At 38.4% G+C, this 21,339-nt stretch overlaps 1 protein-coding gene across 11 annotated transcripts in view; it reads left to right on the forward strand.

Moving 5' to 3' along the window:
- The first annotated feature begins 1,027 nt into the window (after nt 1-1,027).
- The window catches only part of LOC121854484 (G protein pathway suppressor 2-like), a 35,186-nt gene continuing 14,874 nt past the window's right edge, over nt 1,028-21,339 (forward strand). For 3 of the 11 annotated variants that reach the window (XM_042349158.1, XM_042349165.1, XM_042349168.1), the window contains exons 1-7: nt 1,057-1,227; nt 7,919-8,082; nt 9,267-9,400; nt 14,943-15,118; nt 16,693-16,918; nt 17,363-17,519; nt 18,091-18,223. In XM_042349158.1, coding sequence (XP_042205092.1) covers nt 9,372-9,400; nt 14,943-15,118; nt 16,693-16,918; nt 17,363-17,519; nt 18,091-18,223 — 721 coding nt within the window. In that variant the 5' untranslated portion in view covers nt 1,057-1,227; nt 7,919-8,082; nt 9,267-9,371. Of the gene's footprint in view, nt 1,228-7,918; nt 8,083-9,266; nt 9,401-14,942; nt 15,119-16,692; nt 16,919-17,362; nt 17,520-18,090; nt 18,224-21,339 lie in introns of all 11 variants that reach the window. The other 8 variants (XM_042349161.1, XM_042349159.1, XM_042349160.1 and 5 more) reach the window with 8 other exon arrangements.

The raw sequence follows: 21,339 nt of genomic DNA on the forward strand, positions 1-21,339 counted from the left end.
ACTCTAAGGCGGTTGTTTTCTTATATAATATAAGTTATATGGTAGACAGTCTGGTGCTGGAGATGCCGTGTGGTGAGGAGCTGCTCAGTAGACACGTTCGGTGAGTAGCGTGTTGAAGGAGGTAGATGTGCAGGAGCTTCGTTAGAGAAGATGTTGCCTGTTGCTGGCCTCCTGGTTGAATGAGAACGGGACAGCGAGGAGCTTGCTTGGAGGAGGTGTTGCGTGTTCAGGAACCGAGAGCAGAATGAGAGAGCTGGTTGGTGAGGACGCTCAGAGAAGGACAGCTGGTGGGTCGCCATGCTCGCCGGCGGGAGCGAGGACCGCCAGGCAGGCGGAGAAGCAGGGCGCCAGGCAGCGGCGGAGGAGGAGGTGTTGCGTGTTCAAGAAGAGAGGCCAGAATGAATCTCAATGGAGAGACAGAGCTTATATACACAGCCGCCGGAAGTAGACCGTGGGAAGTCGCCGGTCTTTTGACTCCGTTGCTAGGGAACGGTAGCAGCTGGTGGCTGGTTGCTAGGATACTGTGGCATCTGGTGACGCCCCCCCCTGGGCCGCTCGTTTGGTTGCTAGGGAAGACATAGCAGGTGGAATGCGGCTACGCAGTTGTAGGGGAGACGTCCACTACACCATGATCTGGCTGAAATTGCACTCGCTGCCTTATCTCTTCCGCATTCAAACGCAGATGTAGAGCGCACATTTAGTAATATGAACTTTGTGAAATCAAAATTGCGCAACAAAATGAAACTATCGACATTAAAGGCAATTCTTACAATAAAGTATGGGTTAAAAAGACAGAACACCTGTTATGAACTTCCTATAGTGATATTTTAAGAAAGATATAGGGACTGTGGAGGCATACAGTTACAAGAGAACCTGAACCAAGCACTTCACATGCTTCCAGCTCTACAGTTGTTCACACTACGGAGAGGACTGGGATGCATCAAATTACTGAAGGGGAGGAATAATAACTAGCGACTTTCCATGGAAGATTTAGCGACATTTGCTACTTTTAGGTCCCAGCCTAGCGACATTGGCAACACTGGAGGGCATCAGTTGTTGTTGTTAAGGTGAGGCAGAACACAACAACTGGCTGTGTTGCTTAAAACTCTTGTTACTCTCCTCACACAGGTATAACAACTGGCTGTGTTACTTAAAACTCTTGTTACTCTCCTCACACAGGTATGGTTATAACACCTGACTAACATATTCATTACCCTAAAATTCGAGGTAAATATTTTTATCTTTTTTGTGCACCTGAGAAAGTTAATGTATTTGAGGTTTTTATTTGCTTTTATAATCGTCATAGAAATTCACATTTGTACATTTGTATATAGACAGTGGAGGCTGACAGAGACCCCACACCCACCTCAGGAATTGGGTAAACCTTTAAGTGCTGCCAGAGATTTGGGCAGCAAAAATATTGTTTCCTGCATGAATTTTGCTGTTTTTTTTTATTGGAGATTGTAAGTTCTTTCTGTTTAATATACCGGGGAAGTTAGGTAAGGTTAGGTAGGTTTGTTTGGTTAGGTTAGGTTAGGTAAGGTAGGTAGGTTAGGTTGGTAATGTCTGTTTTTCGTACCCACAAATGTTAAATAACGTTATTTTTTAAATATAATTTTGTTAACATATTTCCACAAACTACAACAGTATCCACTATAATAAAACTGTGATAATATGGCATTTTATAATTGTTTTCAATCAATTTTGTTCGCGGGTTAGTTTTATATAATTACCAAAACAAAAAACTAATGTTTTCCAATAGTGGTCAAACATTGTTTTTTCAGCTTCTCCGAATAAATCAACATCCTCCAGTAATTAAAACCCCCAAATTTATTCAGGAAAAAATGTTTTTGCTGCTTTTATGTACACAAAAGAAGCACTAACCTGACCCCTCCCCCTTCGAGTGGATAAGTAATGTAGTCAGTATTTAACTTATCCTTATTTAACCTAACCGGTAAATTTTTACCTTAGGACATGAGTCCCTAGGGGTTGACAAATATGTTTTTCCAGTGTATTTTGGTGTGTTTTAAGCGAATCAGACCTTCATTTATGTCTGAAATTGCTTGTCCCCCCCCCCAACAATAATGGGGGAGAGCCTGGGAAATCAGGGTTTTTGGGTGAGGGAGAACAAGAAAACGAGTCATCTGACCTAACCTAAATGTGTCAGTTGTTTAAAACTTTGGGCGCTCTATGTCTGAAAGTACAATACCTTAGTTAGAAGTGGAAAGAATGATCGTCTTTCTCGTAAACCGTAGCAATAAACTTAAAATAATCGTAGGAGCACAAATGACAACCAACCTCCATCACGGCCATTATCAGACTGGTCATTGAAATTCAAATCCATACCCAGGCTGCTTCCTTTGAAAAATTCAAATGTGATTGGTCGAAAAAAATTCGCGTGATGATATTGATACATCATTGGTCATGACTGGAAGACGTCAGTTAATATCGCTCATGCTTGATGCGTAATTAACTCGGTTTCACGCAGATAACATCTCTTCACGCAGACGGAAAAGTATGTAAAATCAATTAAATTCAATTGTATCGCTATTTTCTATTTCCGACGAGTATATATTGGGTTCAAAATGCTCAGAATAGGGAAATCTAAATGTTTCAGTAGTTTATAACTTTGGGGCACGTTATGTCCTAAAGTAAAATACTGTAATGGCACCTAACCTGACTTAACTCCCTAGCGGCAAGGGGGCTTCCCCCTTCGACCCCGAGTTGCTATATAATGTCAGTGTTTAACTTATCCTTAATTAACCTAACCCCCTCGCGGGAGTGGGAGTATGTCGCGCGCGGTAACTTTGAATGTGCATGCAGTATTCCCCCTTCCCCAAAACAGAACACTGTCACTAGCAATTAACAACAAAAATTATGGTGGAAAAGTGGTGTGTTCTTGCTAGAATCATTGGCAGCATTAATCTACACATTAACCAGGAATTGTAACATATATATGTATTTTGTCCGTAGTTACGTACAACAGGAAATCTTAATATGCATGGGGTATTGCTCTGGAACAGTATCCCACATTAACCAGGAAATTTTTCAGTAATTCTGGTGCAGATGGCTAACACCAGAATGCGTAGTTCAATTTCGCTAATTTTTTCACAGATGTTCTTTGGATGATAGTAAGAATTAAAATCGTTACAACAATGGGTAAAACTTCAGTTTCGGACAATATGGATCTCAAGTTGAGCAGTGTGTTTTTCTGATGGTTTAGACAATTTTAAGACACTTTTCTTCAATGATGTTTATGTTGCAAATGACCTAAAATTACCTGAGTTAATCCCCTAACAGGGGGGCTCCTCCCCCTGTATATTTAAGTAAATTACAAGGTAAACGTCATGGAAGAAAAGTGTCTTAAAATTGTCTAAACCACCAGAAAAACACATTGCTCAACTTGAGATCCATATTGTCTGAAGCTGCAGTTATTTCCAACAATGCATAGAACCTAATATAACTTGACGTAACCAAAGAAACCTATCTTACCTTACCTCACCTCACCTCACCTCACCTCACCTCACCCCCACCCCCACCCCCACCCCACCCCACCCCACCCCACCCCACCCCACCCCCACTCCCACCCCACCCCCACCATATTAAACAGAAATTACTTACTTTGATATCCGGTACCAATGAAAGCAACTTTGTTTAAGCGGCATGGTGTAATTTTACATTTTTATGGCTGTGAGAGTATGCTGGGGCCAATCACGTCCATCATTACACCACCAATACCCATTCATTCATAAATAGTGATACTACTACAGCGACATTGCTGTTTGAATACATGGGTTACCACAGGGGTTGTAGGAACACATTTTTGCAACTGTACAAGCAGCAACGAGTCATTGGTGTTATCGTTCGCGGCGTTGTGCTCCATGATGCCGCCCAGCCGAATATTCTCAGAAAACGCTCCTGATTTTCAACCTTGGAAACTGGTTCACAGACCCAGAATGGTACTTGGTATCAGACAACCAAGACAGATTCAGTATTTAAATGAAGTAAAGTTTGTGTCACTTGTGGAACAAATTTGGGGAAGCCAAATTTTAGTTGTATCAGAGTTTATCACATTTACTGAAACCATTAGTTACTGTTAAATGGTAATACTTGTGGTATCAGAAGATATTAGTCATGTGACATTAAGACGTAATAGAAATAGTTGATGTTCATATTTGTTTTATTTTTGAGGGGACAGCAGGTTTCAGTACTTGATGAAAGTCTACATTCATGGTTGGTTCACTCATTTTGAAAAGTGCCACTTCTAATGTTAGATCCTTATTTGGCTTCAGAAATAAGTGTGACACTAATGGAAAGCAGAATTTTACAGTTTTGTACTATGAGATTGTGTAGTGCACAGTATGTTTTCTTAAGACTTTTTTTTTTATAGCAATCTCATAGAAAATAATGGCTTGTAAGTGTAGGAACGATGTTTTGTTGTGTTATCATAGTCACAGACCACCACAGTTGACTAAGTTGTGAGTGTGTTGCATTTACTTCAGTGTGGAGTACAGCAAGTTGTGATGTACATGAACAACCCAACCTTATGGATTCAAACCAAAGGCATAATCTTAAAGTGTAAGGTTTCTTGTGGTGCCCTTGGCGGAATCTACTTCATGTTTGCTATTGTTTGTATAGGGAGTCCCCGGGTTACGAATGAGTTCCGTTCCTGAGGTCGTTCGTAAGTCTGAGCATATGCTATATGCATACCGTAATTATAAAACAATGTTTAAAATCCCACTATATCATAGCCTAAGTCCTTACATACATCTAAAATCACTTAATTTAAGACAAAAGAAGAAATGGAATGACAAAATACAGTAAATGAAAGTAAAAAATAAGTCCTCAGGTAAATAAAATATACTGTAAATTTCAAGTTTAACCTCGTTCGTATTGGCGGGCGTTCATAAGTTGGACGCTCGTAAGTCAGGGACCTGTATACCCGCACTGTCTGTCTACTTTATGAAATAATGTGACTGTATATGACGATTTTTTGGAGTGAATATATCTACAGTATGTATCAGTATCATTTCTATATGTTAGGCAAGTCAGCTTAGTCTGGGTGGTTTGTGTCCTCATGAAACATTCTATTTTCTGTAACACATCTGTTGCAGTATTTTTTATATGTTGAACCTCCTGACAGCAGAAGTTGATACAGTAGTGGCAAAATCTCATGGAGTGAAAGTGTTTTATCATTTTAAAATCACTGTTCAGAAGGTATCTTGGCATCATCTTGCCCCTAATTCTACCCATTTGATTTAGTGGAGTGTATGTGTTGACCTAAGTTTGACTCACATTTATGATTACAGTATCCCACTACTGTACAATAGGGATTATACAGTATGGTATTTTTCAGCAAGAGTTGGCTCAGATTTGGATATTTTATACATCTGCAGTAGCTACCTTACTTTTTAACCCAATCTTATCCCTCTACCTCATAGCCCTGCCTGCTGATTAGTTTGAATTAACATTATAGGATAAAGGAGGATATTTGCTTATTCTAAGATGTGCACAGATTGTTTTGGCACAACAGTACAGTACATGATCTCTGGTCTGAAAATCCAAGAACCTCCAAAGGTGAAATATCTAGCACTAGAATTCCTTTCCAAATGGTGTATGAGTTTCTAAAGATGGCTGCTCTGTTTTTTATGTACTGTCATTACCTTTTTGTCACTTTTTAGCATTTTAAAGTTGAGGCGATCGGCTCTGCTTTTCTCATTATGTATACGGTACAGGTATCTGATTTATACCTTCTTTAGCCCTCATTATGGTGTCCAAGTGATAGAGGAATCATGTAATTCTTACCATAATGGAAAAAGTTTTAATTTTACAGAAACATTAGTGCAAGTTGTGTGTAACCTGACGGAGTCTATTGGTGTTATAATTTGACCATGCACTGTACAGTATTGTACTGTATAAGAAGCAGTTTGAAAAGTTGTCAAATTTTATGCTGAGAGAGAATCAAATGAGGTCACTGTGAAGCATGGAACTATCACAGGGCAGGTGTACCTATTGTATTTCTTTGCTATTTTTTATGATAAGATTAGTACCATATTTGTAATACCCTGTATCAAATTATTTGTACTGTACAGTACTGTAGTTTGAACACTGCCTGGGTCCAAGGAACTTGGACTGGAGATTACAGTATTTACACTACACTGTATTGTACAGCAGGCATGGGCAACCTTTCTTCAATCATGGGCCGCATTACGATTTAGGTACTGTACTGTATTTTTTGTGGGCCAACCCACCAAAATTTATATCCTACCTAACCCAAAAGTAATGTAAATATTGTATTAGCATGGACAGTGAAACAGTTTATCATCAAGTTAAAATGTTTATATTGTTGACTATATACAGTTTACTGTATTTATTTCACTGTTACATTTTCGTAGTTACAGTACTTACTCTTAGGTGATGAAACAGTAATGAATTGTGTGTGTGAAGATTATTCTTTTAATAAATATTGCTTTACTCACCATAAACTGGCTGCATCTACCTAAACCGAGGGCCACATTAAATAGAATTTCTCAATCACCCTGTTGGCCGCACAAAGACGTTGTTTGGGCCGCACGTTGGCCGTGTGTTTCCCATGCCTGTTGTACAGTAAACTGTGGGAAGAACTTTCTGGCTGAGTTTCCTTTCAACAAGTGTTGGTCCTTCTACAACTTGACCCCCAAAAATGTACAGTACAATAATATTACTATAATTAAGGGGAGTCATAACACTTGCTTATTAACCCCTGGGCTTCAGGTAATGGTTGCCCCCCATGTGGGCATATTCAGGAACATTTAAAAAAATGAGAAGCAGTTCTAGTCAAACAGTGTGGTCATGCATGATATAAACAGGAAATAATTATATGTCCTTACCACCGGTTGGCAACAGGGGCTAGGAAGAGTTGAGAATTTTCGTAAAGTGACGTATGTATGACACAATAGTACGAGGTAAACAACACTAATTTGGAGGCAGTATGAAGTACAGGACACTTGTTTTACTATGCTATTACTAATTACATTATAACAATCATTATTACTGCTCCAGTAATTGATCACAATACTAGACTTGTACTTGGGTGTTGGGGGGTAGAAACACACGATGAAGTGAGTCAAGTCCAAGGGCAAGATTCCTAAAATCACAAAAGATGAGAAGAGACTGGGAGGCTCTCATGTGTGAATGAGTGAAAGATAAATATCTACTTGGCAACCTAATCCAGCCAGGACCGCCCTTTTATTCAAACAGGCCCGGGAAAGATCAAAACGTTATGTGACGTGACCTGAAGCTCTACAGACACACGTCACAGGACGTGACCCGAATTCTAGGGGTTAACCAAGTGTTTCTCATAAGTTATTAGTTGATAAATGTATAATCTCCCAATGCATCAAAGTAGCTGTATTTATTTTGTAATATCTGTGCTGTATTATTTTACAAGATGGGCACCATTACACTGGCACCTTTTAGGATGTTACTTGGAGATAATTTGTTTCTTGAATGTACTTTTAGTAAATGGATCCTGTGTCAATGGGAAAAAACAACTTTGAATTTATCTCAGAAATGACAATTTGGCCATGGCTTCTGCACCTTTGGCACAGAGGTGAATTTACAAAGAACATCTCCAGAGTATAATTTTAGCAAGAATTAATCACAGAGTACTGTACTGTAGAGTACTGTAATATTTACTGTAGGAACATCAGGAAATAGCTGTGACTCGACCTTAACTTCTGTACAGGTATACACTAAAAATTATTCAGCAACTTCTCAGGAGGAAAACTAATTTTGTCCTGTGATAAAATGGGTGCACTGTACTGTACTGTATCAGAGCTTTGTTTGTAGCTATGGTACTGTACTTTACTGTACTGTATTTGGACTACAAAATGCTCTAGGGCTGTATATGATTTCTGTGCTTTTATTTTTTTGATAGCATTCCCTATTTCACCACTTTGGCAAGTGTTAGTGTTATTGTGGTGAAAATTGATCAGAGTTACAACAAGACTTCAGCCAAAGGAAACGTGTTTACATTAAGACATTGAGCTACTCCAACTGAAGCCACAGCCGCCGCTCGTTACGTTCGGAGGATACAAACAAGTTAGATCTTAGAGTTTTTGTGTGTTCCTGTTATTATGTTCTAAGTTATGTTATGTCGGTATATTAATTTTTTCCTGTATGTGGATGCAACAGTATTGTACAGTGGTATGTGGATAAAACAGTCATATGGCCTGGATATGTACAGTACTTAAAGTGGCTGTCAATTATTTTATATATTATGGTCCTGGGAAAGCCTCAGAAAATCCAGAAATTTGCTCCATCCAAATCCCCTTCCCCTGCCATTTAAATGAGGGTTTACAGTGCTGTTATTATATTTACTTTATTATCCATTATAAAATATATAAGTTTGTTTACCATCTGTCTGAGGGTGAGAGAATGGTGCCACACAACACATTTACCTACAGGTGGAGTTCATGTATTTGATATTTTCTAGCTTATGCATAACTTAATTGCTTGCTTTTCCTTTTCACCACTGGATATAATTTATGAAATTGTGACCTAAATTATTTTAAATTCAAACAAGCATGATTAAATATTAGTGATAAGTGATTGGTGGAGTCAGTCAAGTCACAATTGATATTGACAGGTGGCTGAGGCAAGAACACTGATGATGAAGAATAATGTACACACACACACACACACATGTACACACTGACACTCACACACGCATTTACACACATATACATGCACATACAATACACTAATTTTCAGGTGTGTGTGTGTGTGTGTGTGTATCTCCATTATACTGTACACTAGTAAAAGAAACATTGATCATGATAAAATATATATTGCATGGCTGGTCTTGTCTTATGTCACACTAAACATAACAACCCAGTAGAGAACTTGCCCCAGTAATGTCTGACTCCAGTGTACTGTAGTGCTGTTATAGTATTATGGCATCACATGAAGATTAGCCCCTTAGATTATTTCTCCTTAAGATTAACCGCCCTAATGCAGACCTAACCTAAAGTAACATCGAGACCAAACCTAACCTAACCTAATGTAAACTAACACATCCTAAACTATCTAACTCAACGTAACCTAACCTTACTTAACCGTCCCCACCCTACCCCTTTTCCCCAAGTAACCATTAGGGTGTTAAATCATCACATAATATAAGTCATGGGGTGGGTGGGTAGGGGTTGCTAATCTTCAGTCGATCCACATTATGTAGTTGTGATATGAGAGACATAAATCATTAAAAGATTATAAATACTGTACAGGATATCACACACGCCAAGTCTTGTATCCAGCGGCGTCTTGACCTTCTCCTTACCATCCTGGCCAGGGTCTAGGTGATAGCTTCTACCAGTCTTCTTTTAGAGGAGATGGTAACTCCACCTCGTCTCCTGTCAATGTGAGTGTTGGCAGAAAATAGTCGCTTTCTATGACTGCTTTTTTATTGTTGTTGTTGTTATTGTCCTGTTTTATCGTTGTTTTATGTGTTTTATTTTTGATGGGGTAATTTTATTATTATTATTACAGTAGGGTCGGGATATATCGCGAGATAGGGTCCAACGATGTTCGCTATACAGTATACTAAATCGTGATATATAATTACTTGTAATGAAGGGGAAAATAGGGTTAAGTTCTGGGTGCCAAAAAAGGTGACTAAACATAACAAGTTCATTTTCTTACTAACTAAAGCACCAATGAACACTTGACTCGGGAACAACAGGCTGTTTCAATATCGGTATCAAGGAACACCAGACTCGGCAGCTGACGCACCATCCTGGGAACACCAGACTCGGCAGCAGATGCCACACTGCCACCCTCACTTGACAATCCCACACCTACAAAAATGAACACCAAAAATATTAGTTACAATATTAAATCTTTTCCCTTAAGCTTTCCATTATCTTCACTTCACTTTTCACATCACTAGCAACCCATTTACACTCGCTTTAGAAATTGGAATCTGCACCAGACTCGACAGCTGACGCGCCATCCTGAGAACAACAGATGACACACTGCCACCCTCACTTAACAATCATAAATGAACAAACCAAAAATATTAATTACAGTAGTAAATCTTTTCCATAAACCTTTCCATTATCTTCACTTCACTTTTCATGTCACTAGCAACACATTTACACCCACCTTATAAGTCTTAATCTGCAGCAGAGTCGGCTGCTTTCTCGTCACTCACTCAGAAAGACTGAGCAGGTGAGTGTGAATGCTTGAGTGAGCAGCCACGGTTGTGCCTCTGGTAAGCAAATAATGCATTTGTTTTCCATGGCGGTACATCTGAAATATTTCCTGCCCGATTTCCCTCGCGAAATGAAAAATTTATCGCTATACAGTACTGTATACAGGAAAATTTCGCCGATTTTGGTAGCCGTGATAAAAAAATCTTTATATAAAGTCGCGATATATCCCAAACCTACTTTATTTTATTATTATTATTATTTATTTATTTAAATTTTTTTATGAGTAATATTTTTTAAAGGTAATTTCACAGTGTGCGGAGTCCGTGTTATATAGAATTATCACCATAGAAATCTGAATTACTTGTATAGGAGGATTTTTGTACTGTAGATAATTACTATACCTGTACTGTACTGTACTGTTTACTATAACGCACATGGAAATAGTCCATTAAAGTACTGTACTGTACTGTACTTGGACCATCCAGCTGCTGCCATTAAATATTTCTCTTGACTATATTTATCCAAGACAATAACTGTAATATAAATCTATGACACTAGGTGTAGGAAGTGCATGTTATCAGAGACTTTGTTTGGCTATAGTGAATATAACATGGATTCAATATTGCAGAATGTATAACTAACATTTCTATGGAGCCCTGGGTATACAACTTTTATAACTGTTTATTTCATTTATATAGTATGTCCTCAAATACCTTTATGAACATACTTGCACATATTTCAGCATTACGTGTTAACAGTTCGGTTGAAGGTGTATGAGTGTTCAGAAATTAGAACCAAATCAAGGGAATATATCTTACCAGGTAAACATTTCTGTCTGGAAGATTAATGGATGACTGTGATGTAGCAATGATTACCTCAAGGGATGAACAGAACCCGAAGAAGTAGTCTTCTTAAAAGAAGAGACTAATTATAGGATTTTCCTGTGTATATTTTTGTCTCTATCTCTTTATGTGGCAAATCCATCATGTGGTCTCCAGTTACTGATGGTGTGGCATTGGGTATAAATCTTAAGAATTACTGTACTGTATTGTAATTATCTGTAGTGTATCAATTTAGTTCAAAACTGGTATAAATTTTGACATATACGGGTATACAGGTATTCCAGTTCACACTAGTGATGGCAAGCTTGGTACAGTCTCTCTCCATAACCTTCCTTACTTCCTGTCATTCACTCCTGGAGAAATATTTGATATTCTTTGTACATTCCAGTGGTCCTCCTGAGGGAAGAGGAACAGTGTGTTTTAGTTTATCTTTCGCTTGAGATCTTGATAAGATTTATAATCTGGGTGAGTGGTTAAGAACATCCTCCTGCCTGAATCAGTTCTTATGGTTTCCTTAAGGGAGAAATTAATTTATCAAGAGATAACATTTTATAGCTGAACCTGTAACTAAGCAACTTAAGACAGTACTGTACAATACAGTCTTTACTAATTTTACAAATTGAAATCAGTTAGATTCTTGATAGTAGTACAGTAGTTTGTTAGGCATGTCTCCTTGTTACAGTCATAGCCATTAAAAGGAGGACTTTACTAAAAGCAACAGTCACCATTAAAGGTTGCTCACCTCACCCGTCAGCTGGGTGGCTATCGTGGAAGTCAGAGTATCAGTCCATTCAGTGCTATTTGAGGATCACTGAGAGGAGAGATGGTATCTAAGTCACTTACTGATGGGCTTGTCTTTTAAACTGGATTTGAAGAGTATTTCATCAATGACTCATCAACAGTACTGTGTGTGAGGCAGTTAGATTAAAGAGAGGATGGTGGCATGGGTAAACACCAGTTACTAGTGCTCACAGTCTGCTCACCTTACTGGGATGTTAACCTCTTATAATACACTGGAGTCAATCTGGCTGATGTAAATAGCTGTTGACACTCATGTGGTCTAAGACTTTGTACATAATTTTTTTTTTTTTATAATAGGAATTAGCCCACCCGGGTACAGGTCACTGACCCACATGGGGGTATATGTAATAATAATTCATAGTAAATAAAATTTTTAATAAAAATTACAAATTTGAAAATAAATTAATAATAGCACTGTAATAATAATAACAATAATTATAATAACAATAATAATAATAATAAAGAAATAAAAAAAAAAGATCAAAAGTGAAAAACAATATATGTATGTTGTGTTGTCAATAGTAAGAGAAAAAAATTGAGACCCTGCAATTGTGTGTAAATGAGGCAGAAAGTCAGATCAGTAACCTGGAACTTGGTCACAATTTTCGTGATGCCATATGGTAGCAGGGTCTACCATTAGACAATACTTTATGCTTCCAATATCTTGCCAGGCGGTAGTACAGTACCTCCCAGTTTGGTAGCTGCCTACTATCTTTGGTGAGTTATCAAAGATATAACATGAAGCTCCACGCTTTGACTCTGTGGATGGCTTAAAGGTTATCCCATCAATAAAAGGACCAATTATGATGGAACACATCTCATTTTAGAGCAGTACCAACTCATCCTTCACAAAGTCCCCATTAGAAGCCAGGAACCTAAGGACTGGATGTAGGACTGGTTACAAAAGCTTCTTACAACATGGTAGTCAAGCACAGTATGACCAGCTAAAAGATTTACAGACAAACTTTACTCATATACAAGCAAGGAGACCTTATGATGAATGGTATAATTCAGCTTGAAGGTTGGACTTGCCTCCCGGAAGGCTTGTACAATATTCTGTAAAGAATCCATCTAGAATCCCACTAAGAACTAGCTATTGGGGCATTTTATGAAGCAGAGAATACACACCTTTAAAATTCTGGCTATACAATATATAATCCAATAGAAAACTACAGTAAACATAAAAGTTTTCCCTCTTCCTCATTTCCTGCCAAAATCAGAAAGAACTTTGAAGAAGTTGATAATAACTCTGAAAGTGTAGAAAGTAGTTCCTGCCACACTATAATAGGGCTATTAATGTCGACCAACTTCTGTGCACTATCATATGTTTTAGAAGCTCTAGGAGGAGCCATAAACACAACACTACATCCACGTGTTCCCTTCTGATATAATGGAAACAACTTGAAATCCTCCTCTGAGTGTGGACAAGCTGCAGCTGATCAAAAATCTCATCTGGCAGAGGTTAGGAATCACACTCTTCATTGTTCTCAGGAGAATTTACCATCACTCTTATCCAGGGGTCGTTTCTAACCACCTTAGGAGCACCTTTTGTTGCCCCATCCCTCTCTAGATGACAAAGTACGGGGTCGTGTTAGAGGACGGATGTTTTCTAATGAGTAAATTCCTTATAAGTGGCAGGAACACATACAGTACTTTCTCCAATTGGTCCTCTTACTGAGAGGATCTCTAGAACCTCACTCTGACCTGAGTAAACTGGGGTTGGTCAACATCCTTGCCAGATACTCTCCCTTCTAGTCTCAAGAGGAGGATCTGAACAAATACTGTATGTCCTTGATAAGGGGAAAAATATCTTAACATTCTTTTTATTGTTATTATTATTATTATTATTATTATTATTATTATTATTATTATTATTATGCTATACTGCGATTATGACTATTTTATCATTACTAATTCCGGCTAACGGAGATATTACTGTATTTTCTTCACTATTTGTTTCCGTATTGTGTCCAAATAACAGTTCTCCTAATTTTATTGTTTTCTGAAAAGTGTGTTGTACAACAGTTATTCCCAGGACGCAGTACAATGTCGTATTTTTTAATGACACTCTGGGAGAGCTAACGCGTCGGCTATTCCGTGCATCTTAAAACGCCTTACAATAAACGCCTTTAATCCTCAGGCAGGCGAAGAATGGGTAAGATGCTTAATTCTGTTGATCAGGTTGTTATAAAACATTTCACTTATGATATATTTAGCATTATAAACTGCCAGGGTAGTTATACCTCTCTCACTTAACATGGTATTTTTTAAACTGGCAGCACCCTGGTCCCTTAGGTGCTGGATATGAAAGAGTTAACTGCACTGTGATTGTTGTTGTTACATAAAGTCCCACATGAAAAGTGTAGCCCCTATAGACAATAGAAAATGGCTTGTGCAGCTCATATAGAATCCTTGGCATTAAGACTTAAATTCAGTTTTCAATTAATATGATAAAAGGAACCCAAGAAGAGAATACGGGGAACCTGAAGAGTGCCAGCCAGGCCAGGGAGAGGTGGGAAGGCTGGGCAACACTCCTGTGGTCACCAGCTAGGTATACTGTACCGGCCTTTTCCAAATAAATTAAGTACTTTGCTGTACACTATACTCACCCCATTTGGCAGAGGACTTGAACATTTATTCCGTCACAAAAGGATCCCTCAAAGATGAAGCACTGTGTGGCCCTTAGACCAACAGAAAATCTGCCTTTCAAAAAAAAATTGAAATAATCTATAAGAAGAAATTGACCTCACAAGTGCTCCTACAACAAAACCCCATCTCTGAACAGTGAGCGGTGTAGCCCCTTACAGTGTTCTAATAGTGTTTTCCACTTATCAGGAATGCTCTCTTAAGAGGATGGGAAGATGAATGTTCGTTGGAATAATTTAGAAGGTTTATCCTCCTCTTCAAGTATTTTGGTATTCCACCTCCTTGAACCTTCCATCCTATAGTAACACCTGTGGAAAGGAGATGGCCAAGAGCTGTAACCCACAGAACAGCCCTGTCTATGCCAATTAACCTGGTGATAAAGACATGTGCCTATTTATTTCAGTATGTAGTAATTTTTAGTGTTGGATTTAAATGACTATACTTCTCATTTGTTTTTCAGGGGCTTGAAAGATAAAATGGTGAAGTTTGCGGAGGCTGAAAAGCGCGGCCGTGGGGGTGAGGGTAGCGACCGGAGGTACACGCCTGTTGTGATGGTCGAGAGAGCGAAGATGAGTCGGGCCATGTGGGAGTCCCTTAAGGCCCACATTATCAGAGACCGCAAGAGAAAAAAGGAAGGTTGGTTCATGAAACACTGTAATTACTTTGTTTGCTTATAGTATTATGTCACTTCCTTCATTTTTCTTGAGCTACGTACTTTCCCCCTCCCTGAAGTTTTTTATTTCTTGTATTATCCCCCACACTAAGTGGATAGATGGATTCATTGAAAAGCAGCTACTTGTATTGTAATTTATCTCTCACTAAACCTAAACATCAGATTTATATGTCAGCCACAGTTGATGTTGGGGTCGAGTTCTTGTATACATTGTGATTTTAAGAGAAACAACTTCAAGTGAATCCATACCTCTTCTGAGGAACCCCAGTTATGTTCCTTAGGACATAATTCAGGAATATTTTTATGATAAAAGACAAAAATAAGTTGATGCATTGTATCTATAATTGTTGAAATCTTGTCTCCATTATCTTAGTCATGGAACGTGAGCCAAGTACCTCCCAATGTCCACTGCTTGTTTCATCAACATTTAAATACTTCAAAACATTTAATTTCACTTCAAGAGAGATCTTATAATCAGAATTGAATAAACTCAGTAGGAGAGATCTTGTGATTAAGTTGCAGCTGAGTATCAATAACCTTGTACAGTAGATCCTAATTATCTCACAATAGTGGGACCAAGAATTACTGTGAAATAGTGATTTGTGATATATTAGTATGTTCTATATTTCTGTGTGGAATATATTAGACAGGATTGGCACCCTTAAATTCCTTTTAAGACATTTCACCTGACCCGACCCGACCCAACCCACCAACCCAACTCACCACACCTCACATTGTTAGCAGACATTGAGACTACCACTTACCTCAGGAACTGAAACAAAAAAAATCACTTGAATATATTCTTCAAATATTTAATGCTATTCCAAGAAATAAAACATTAAAAAACATATTTAATGGTCTTCCTGGTTCCTATACTATACCAATACAAAATTATTATGCAGTTCATAACAGAGAAAAGATTAACTGCCCTAGCAGGTAGCCAGCCAATCACTGGTAAGAGGGTAAATGAGGAGTATTTGTACTCATCACTTAGTTTTAGTTTCTTCTTGAATATTTAATCTAAAAACACTATTTTAAACTCACTTGGAGAAATTGGCATGGTGGAGATGGTGATCTTCTGGTTCTGGACATGGGTCATCTCACCATATCCAGGAGTCATATGTGAGAGTGGTTGTGCTTCCATCTAGTTAAATGTGGAGGAAATTTTTCTTGTTGTGTGTTACCTGACACAGTGCTTGTTGTACCTCTGACTTCTTGGTGGTTGGAGAGGTATAAGAAGCACTTGAAGGATTTTTAGATATTTTGAGGTATTGATGAGAACTGGCTAGCCTTGGGTGAGAAGTTGAACTGCACAATAATGAAAAATGGGAGTAATTCAGGAGATTGCAAAATAAAAAACAAGAAAGTATTGAACCACAGAATAATGAAGATCTACTGTGTGACTACTTGAATGACCACAAAATTGAAAATGCCAGAATGACTGTGACAAAAACCATATACAGTTGTTGTTAGTAGCTGATGATTTTGCCTTCTACTACAAGTCTTGGAGTAAAAAAAGAGAGAGATTTATCACCAGAGCAAGAAGCGGATGCAGAGGAGGAGCGACTACGGAAGGAACGTGAGAACCGGAAGAAGCAACACGCCATGACCCTGGAAGAGACGAGGGAGAAGCTCTCTCAGATGGAGCAGGACCTTAATGATCTGAAGAATCAAAAGCATCAACTCTTTCAAGACTTAAAGGTTGTTCTTAATGAGGACGCCACACGAAAACGTGCCCAGCAGCAAAGTTATCTCAAGGAAAGGTAGGTGTTCTTGTTTTGTTTTTTTATCTGTGCAGTACATTAGTAAAGCTTAATATGATTTGTTAGTCTCTTTAGTCCATTTATAACTTGTGTGAGCGAAAGGAAGAATGAGTTGAAGGAGTGTAAGAATATTTTTATATCATGGCCAAAGGAAGAGAGAATTCTTATTATCATTTTAATATCTCCTGTTCAACAAGTTAGAAGTGGGTTCTGCCAGTTCCTTTCTCCTTGTCTTGACCTTAGTTGTGTGTCCAGAGTGTGTATAAAACTCAGAAATTGTTACAAATATCTACAAAACTCTTTGTATATAATGTACCAGTAACTGATTAATAATTTTTTTTTTGTTAAGTTGGGTGCTTTAGTATGGGAAATAGATGACTGTGTTCTCTTCTGTCATTTACAAAAAGAAACTAATTCCTATCGGTTTGTTATTGACATCCCCAGTGAACTGATGGCTGTCCATTCGTACCCACATGGCACAATCCCACTGGGCAGTCATCCACAGATGCTCTTCCAGTCAAACCTGATTCCGGGCCGAGGGTCTCTACCCATCCATGGGTACAAAGTTCCCCCAGCCCAGCCACAGCCACTTGTCCCTCAGGTAAGTGTATTGCTCAACATGGAAGCAGAAGATGACTACACTTGAGGGAGGTGTCAGCTAACTCAATCTGGTGCTGGCCTCAAAGTTCTGACCTTGGTGTTTTGACCTCAGAAATATAATAGCTTTAGGGCTTGTCATGGGGATGATATAGGACAATTATGAACATTGTAGGTCTTACTGGTCCATTTGTATTGCCAACATAGAGTTAGACTGTTGGCACTGACTGACTACCCTACTCACACAGTCTACTTGGAATGAGTATTAAAAGAGGAGGTGGTGAGGATAAAGGTTTCACGAGAAGAAGCTTATAGAAAAGTGTGTGAGACTACTGTATACAGAAGTGAATAAAAGAAATAAAATGTTGAAGATATGAGAAGAAAGTTTTTATATTTTCATTTAATTTTATGGACTTTTTTCAGATTTCTGAAACAAGCTCATAGTGTATGGAGAAAACTGTTTGGATTGTCACTTTTTTTCTTTTTTTTCCCCAATGCAAATTAATATATGAAAGCTACTGACTCCAAAAGTACCACATAGAATATTGATATTTTTTTCAAAATTCCCCTCCCAGGGTTCTCTGAAGAGGACACGCACACCATCACCACAGCCACCACCTCAGACAGGCTACCAACAGATTCCATACAACTTTAAGAATTTGCAAGGACATCCACCACCCAGCGTACCGGTCACACTTCCCACCACCAGTGAGTCGTGTTCTGGTTATTGTAGACTTGATACAGTACCTGATTCCCCCTTCCACCCACCCCATCCCATGCCTTCCATCCCATGTGCTTTTGTTTTTTATTTGTATTTGTTGAAGCTTTTTTTTTTCTCCATAGCAGCATCTTAGTTATTTATGAAGACAAGGTGAAGGGCAGGGTTCTTTTCCCCTCGCAACGTATATTCATTTATTCACTGGAGGTGTATGTGGTGCTATCCCAGTCTGTCATGTGTGTATGAAATATTTCCCTCATTAATAACTCCAGGAAAGGTTTACTGGGTTAGTGGACAACAATAATAATCAGAATTCTACAAACAGCACAGCACATGTTTCCCACTTATGGCTATACCTCTTTTTGTTTTTTCATTGAATATTTAGCCAGATGGAATATTGCCCCTTCAGTGATTGTCAAGTTATTTATTTATTTATTTATTTTTAATTTGGTTCATTAGTAGAGACTAATGATGTAGTACCTGTCGGGGAGGGGGGCTGGTGCTAATCATCAGGTGACCAATGAGGGTTAAAATGACAGATGGCCTCGTTTGTGGTCGCAGCCTCGGGTTTCGACTATATGACCGGTAGAGTAAAAATTTAGATCCTATTGAGTACAGTATGCCCCCCAAGTTCACGGATTTTTACTTCGCGGTTCTCGGTTATTCGTGAATGACACCCTGGATGTACCCAAGAATGTCTGTGGGTAGTTTTAAAGTTGTCTGCATTTTCGCGGCTGGGACAGGGAGCCATTCGTTCTAGAGACAGTAATTTCCTTTACCTGTATTGTAAATATGTGTGTGTGTGTGTCACACACACAAAACACATACTGTACAAATAAATAATAAATTGGAAAATCCTCTCACAAATAATCAGAAAAAAGTTATTAAAAATGTAACAGTCTACCCTCAAGTCCGTGCTCTATTACGGTACTTTATTAATAGAGAACGGACTTGAGGGTAGACCATCACATTTTGAATAAATTTGTGTCTGATTATTTGTGAGAGGACTTTCCAATTATTATTTAATTTGTATGTGTTTTGTGTGTGTATGAGTCTACACACACACATACACAATACTACAGGTAAAAGAAATAATTGTCCTGAGGGCAAACACATAAAGGGAATATACATTTCTTTGTACACAAGTATAAAAATGTTATTTGGGGATTTGGCGATTCGCGGCCATTTTGAGAACCTAATCCCAGCAAATTTGGGGGGCCCCATGTATAAATAAACCTAAGCCCTCAGTGACAAGGAAGACATTTTGAGAAAGAAGAATAAACAAAACAAAAGTAGGTACAGTATTTGGGTGTGACGGAAGTAATGAGACAGAGGTTGGAATAATTGTCAGTGAGGCAGCAGAGAGGAATGTTAAGCATACAGTATATTAGTAGTGTGAGAAGAAGTCTGAGAATCAATAGAGTTAGTGTCAGTTACATTTCAAGGAATGAACTTAAGATTGTGAGTGCATGTGAGGATGAATGATGGGTGTTGGCTGGGAATAAGGTGACTGAAGCCCAGGGTTATTTTAGGCTCTAAATTGTGTATGTAGAGGATCTTTGAGCATCATGTACTTAAGTAGTTTGCTCAGTTTAAACCAGTCAAGCTACAAATGGACATGTACTTATGGGTGAAAATACAGGATTTCTTGCAATACTTATGGGTGAAAATACAGGATTTCTTGCAATACTTATGGGTGAAAATTAAGGATCTCTTGCAATACTTATGAGTGAATATACAGGATCTCATATATTATGCTAAGAATGGGCTGGGAACAGAATGACAGAATTGTTGATCATATGAAACTGAAACTGTCCAACTCTTTGATGGGTGAAACATTAGCTAAGCCCAGAGGAGGATAGATGGAGGATGGATTGCTTAGAGAGTAAGTGACAAAGTACGAACAAGTGCTTTAGTGGCCACCCTGTACTGTACTGTAGTGGTAAGGGGCTCTTAAGAGTGGGAAAAATAAAATGTGGGGTGGAGTAGGGAAGATCAAGGTAGGGTTGAAGGATGGACTTACAGGAAATAGTGGAGTACAGTATGTGAATAACTGGAGAACAAAGAACATTGCATCAAGAGTGAATGGACTAAGAGAGAGAGCATGTGGTACAGTAGTTCTGGTAAAGTGGCCTGAAACACTGATTGAAAATATAGATTTTTTTTTTTTAATGTGAAATGCGCTAAAGTAAAATTAGATATTACAATTAGAATAAAAAAGCGTATATTGATTTGAGGTTAGAGAATAAAAATTTTGAGAGAGAGATTAAATGAGGGAGAAATGAACACTCACTTAAACTTTTTACTTCCTGTCAGGTTGAAATTCGTGTTCAGAAGATATCACTGTTCAGAAGCTCATGTTAGTGCTCTTTAATCTCTTCACTACAGGGACCTCCTTGTTTAATATTTTATTAGGTTAATGCCAGATGATTTTATTCAGCTCAGAGGGAACCCCATACACAAGGAGCTAGAATCATGACTAATACTCATGTTAGTATTAGAGGTGCATGACTAATTTATTCTGCATTTAATTAATTAATAATCAGAAGCAGGGATTTACACTTTACTTATTTAATATACAATGGATATACAGTATAGACAAAAATGGGAAGTATATGATTCAGAGGGGGATGACAGGAGGGAGAGGGGAAGAAAATTAAATTGGGTGAACCTCTCACTTACTGATATCATGACCGTGTATAAGATGCTGTGCGGCAGGAATATAGGTATCTCTCGCTTAATAAATGTTTGAGGTACGAAAATTTGCTTATATAAATTTTCTAAATGAATGCCTCTTTTTGTCTAACGAAAGCTTCCCCGCTTATATTAATTTGGGTTCCAACAAAAACTCAAATCGCATGCCTCCACAAGTCAGCTGAGGCGGCCTTCTATGAGAGATGGGCAGAGACGTATTTTGCTCAGTGATCATAACAAACTCACTCCCTTCCCTCCCACATATCTCCCCTAGCACTAGTCTTTCATTCCACCATTCTCCAACCCTTGTGGTGAGCCCTGTCATTTGGTTCGTTTATTTGAATTCACAGCTGAGGATGGTGGTGTGCTTATCTAAGTGTTGCACTTAACATCACTTGAGACTTTTTGCCAA

This window comes from Homarus americanus, unplaced genomic scaffold, assembly GCF_018991925.1.
Source record: "Homarus americanus isolate GMGI-L3 unplaced genomic scaffold, GMGI_Hamer_2.0 scaffold53225, whole genome shotgun sequence".
Taxonomy (NCBI): Eukaryota; Metazoa; Arthropoda; class Malacostraca; order Decapoda; family Nephropidae; genus Homarus; species Homarus americanus.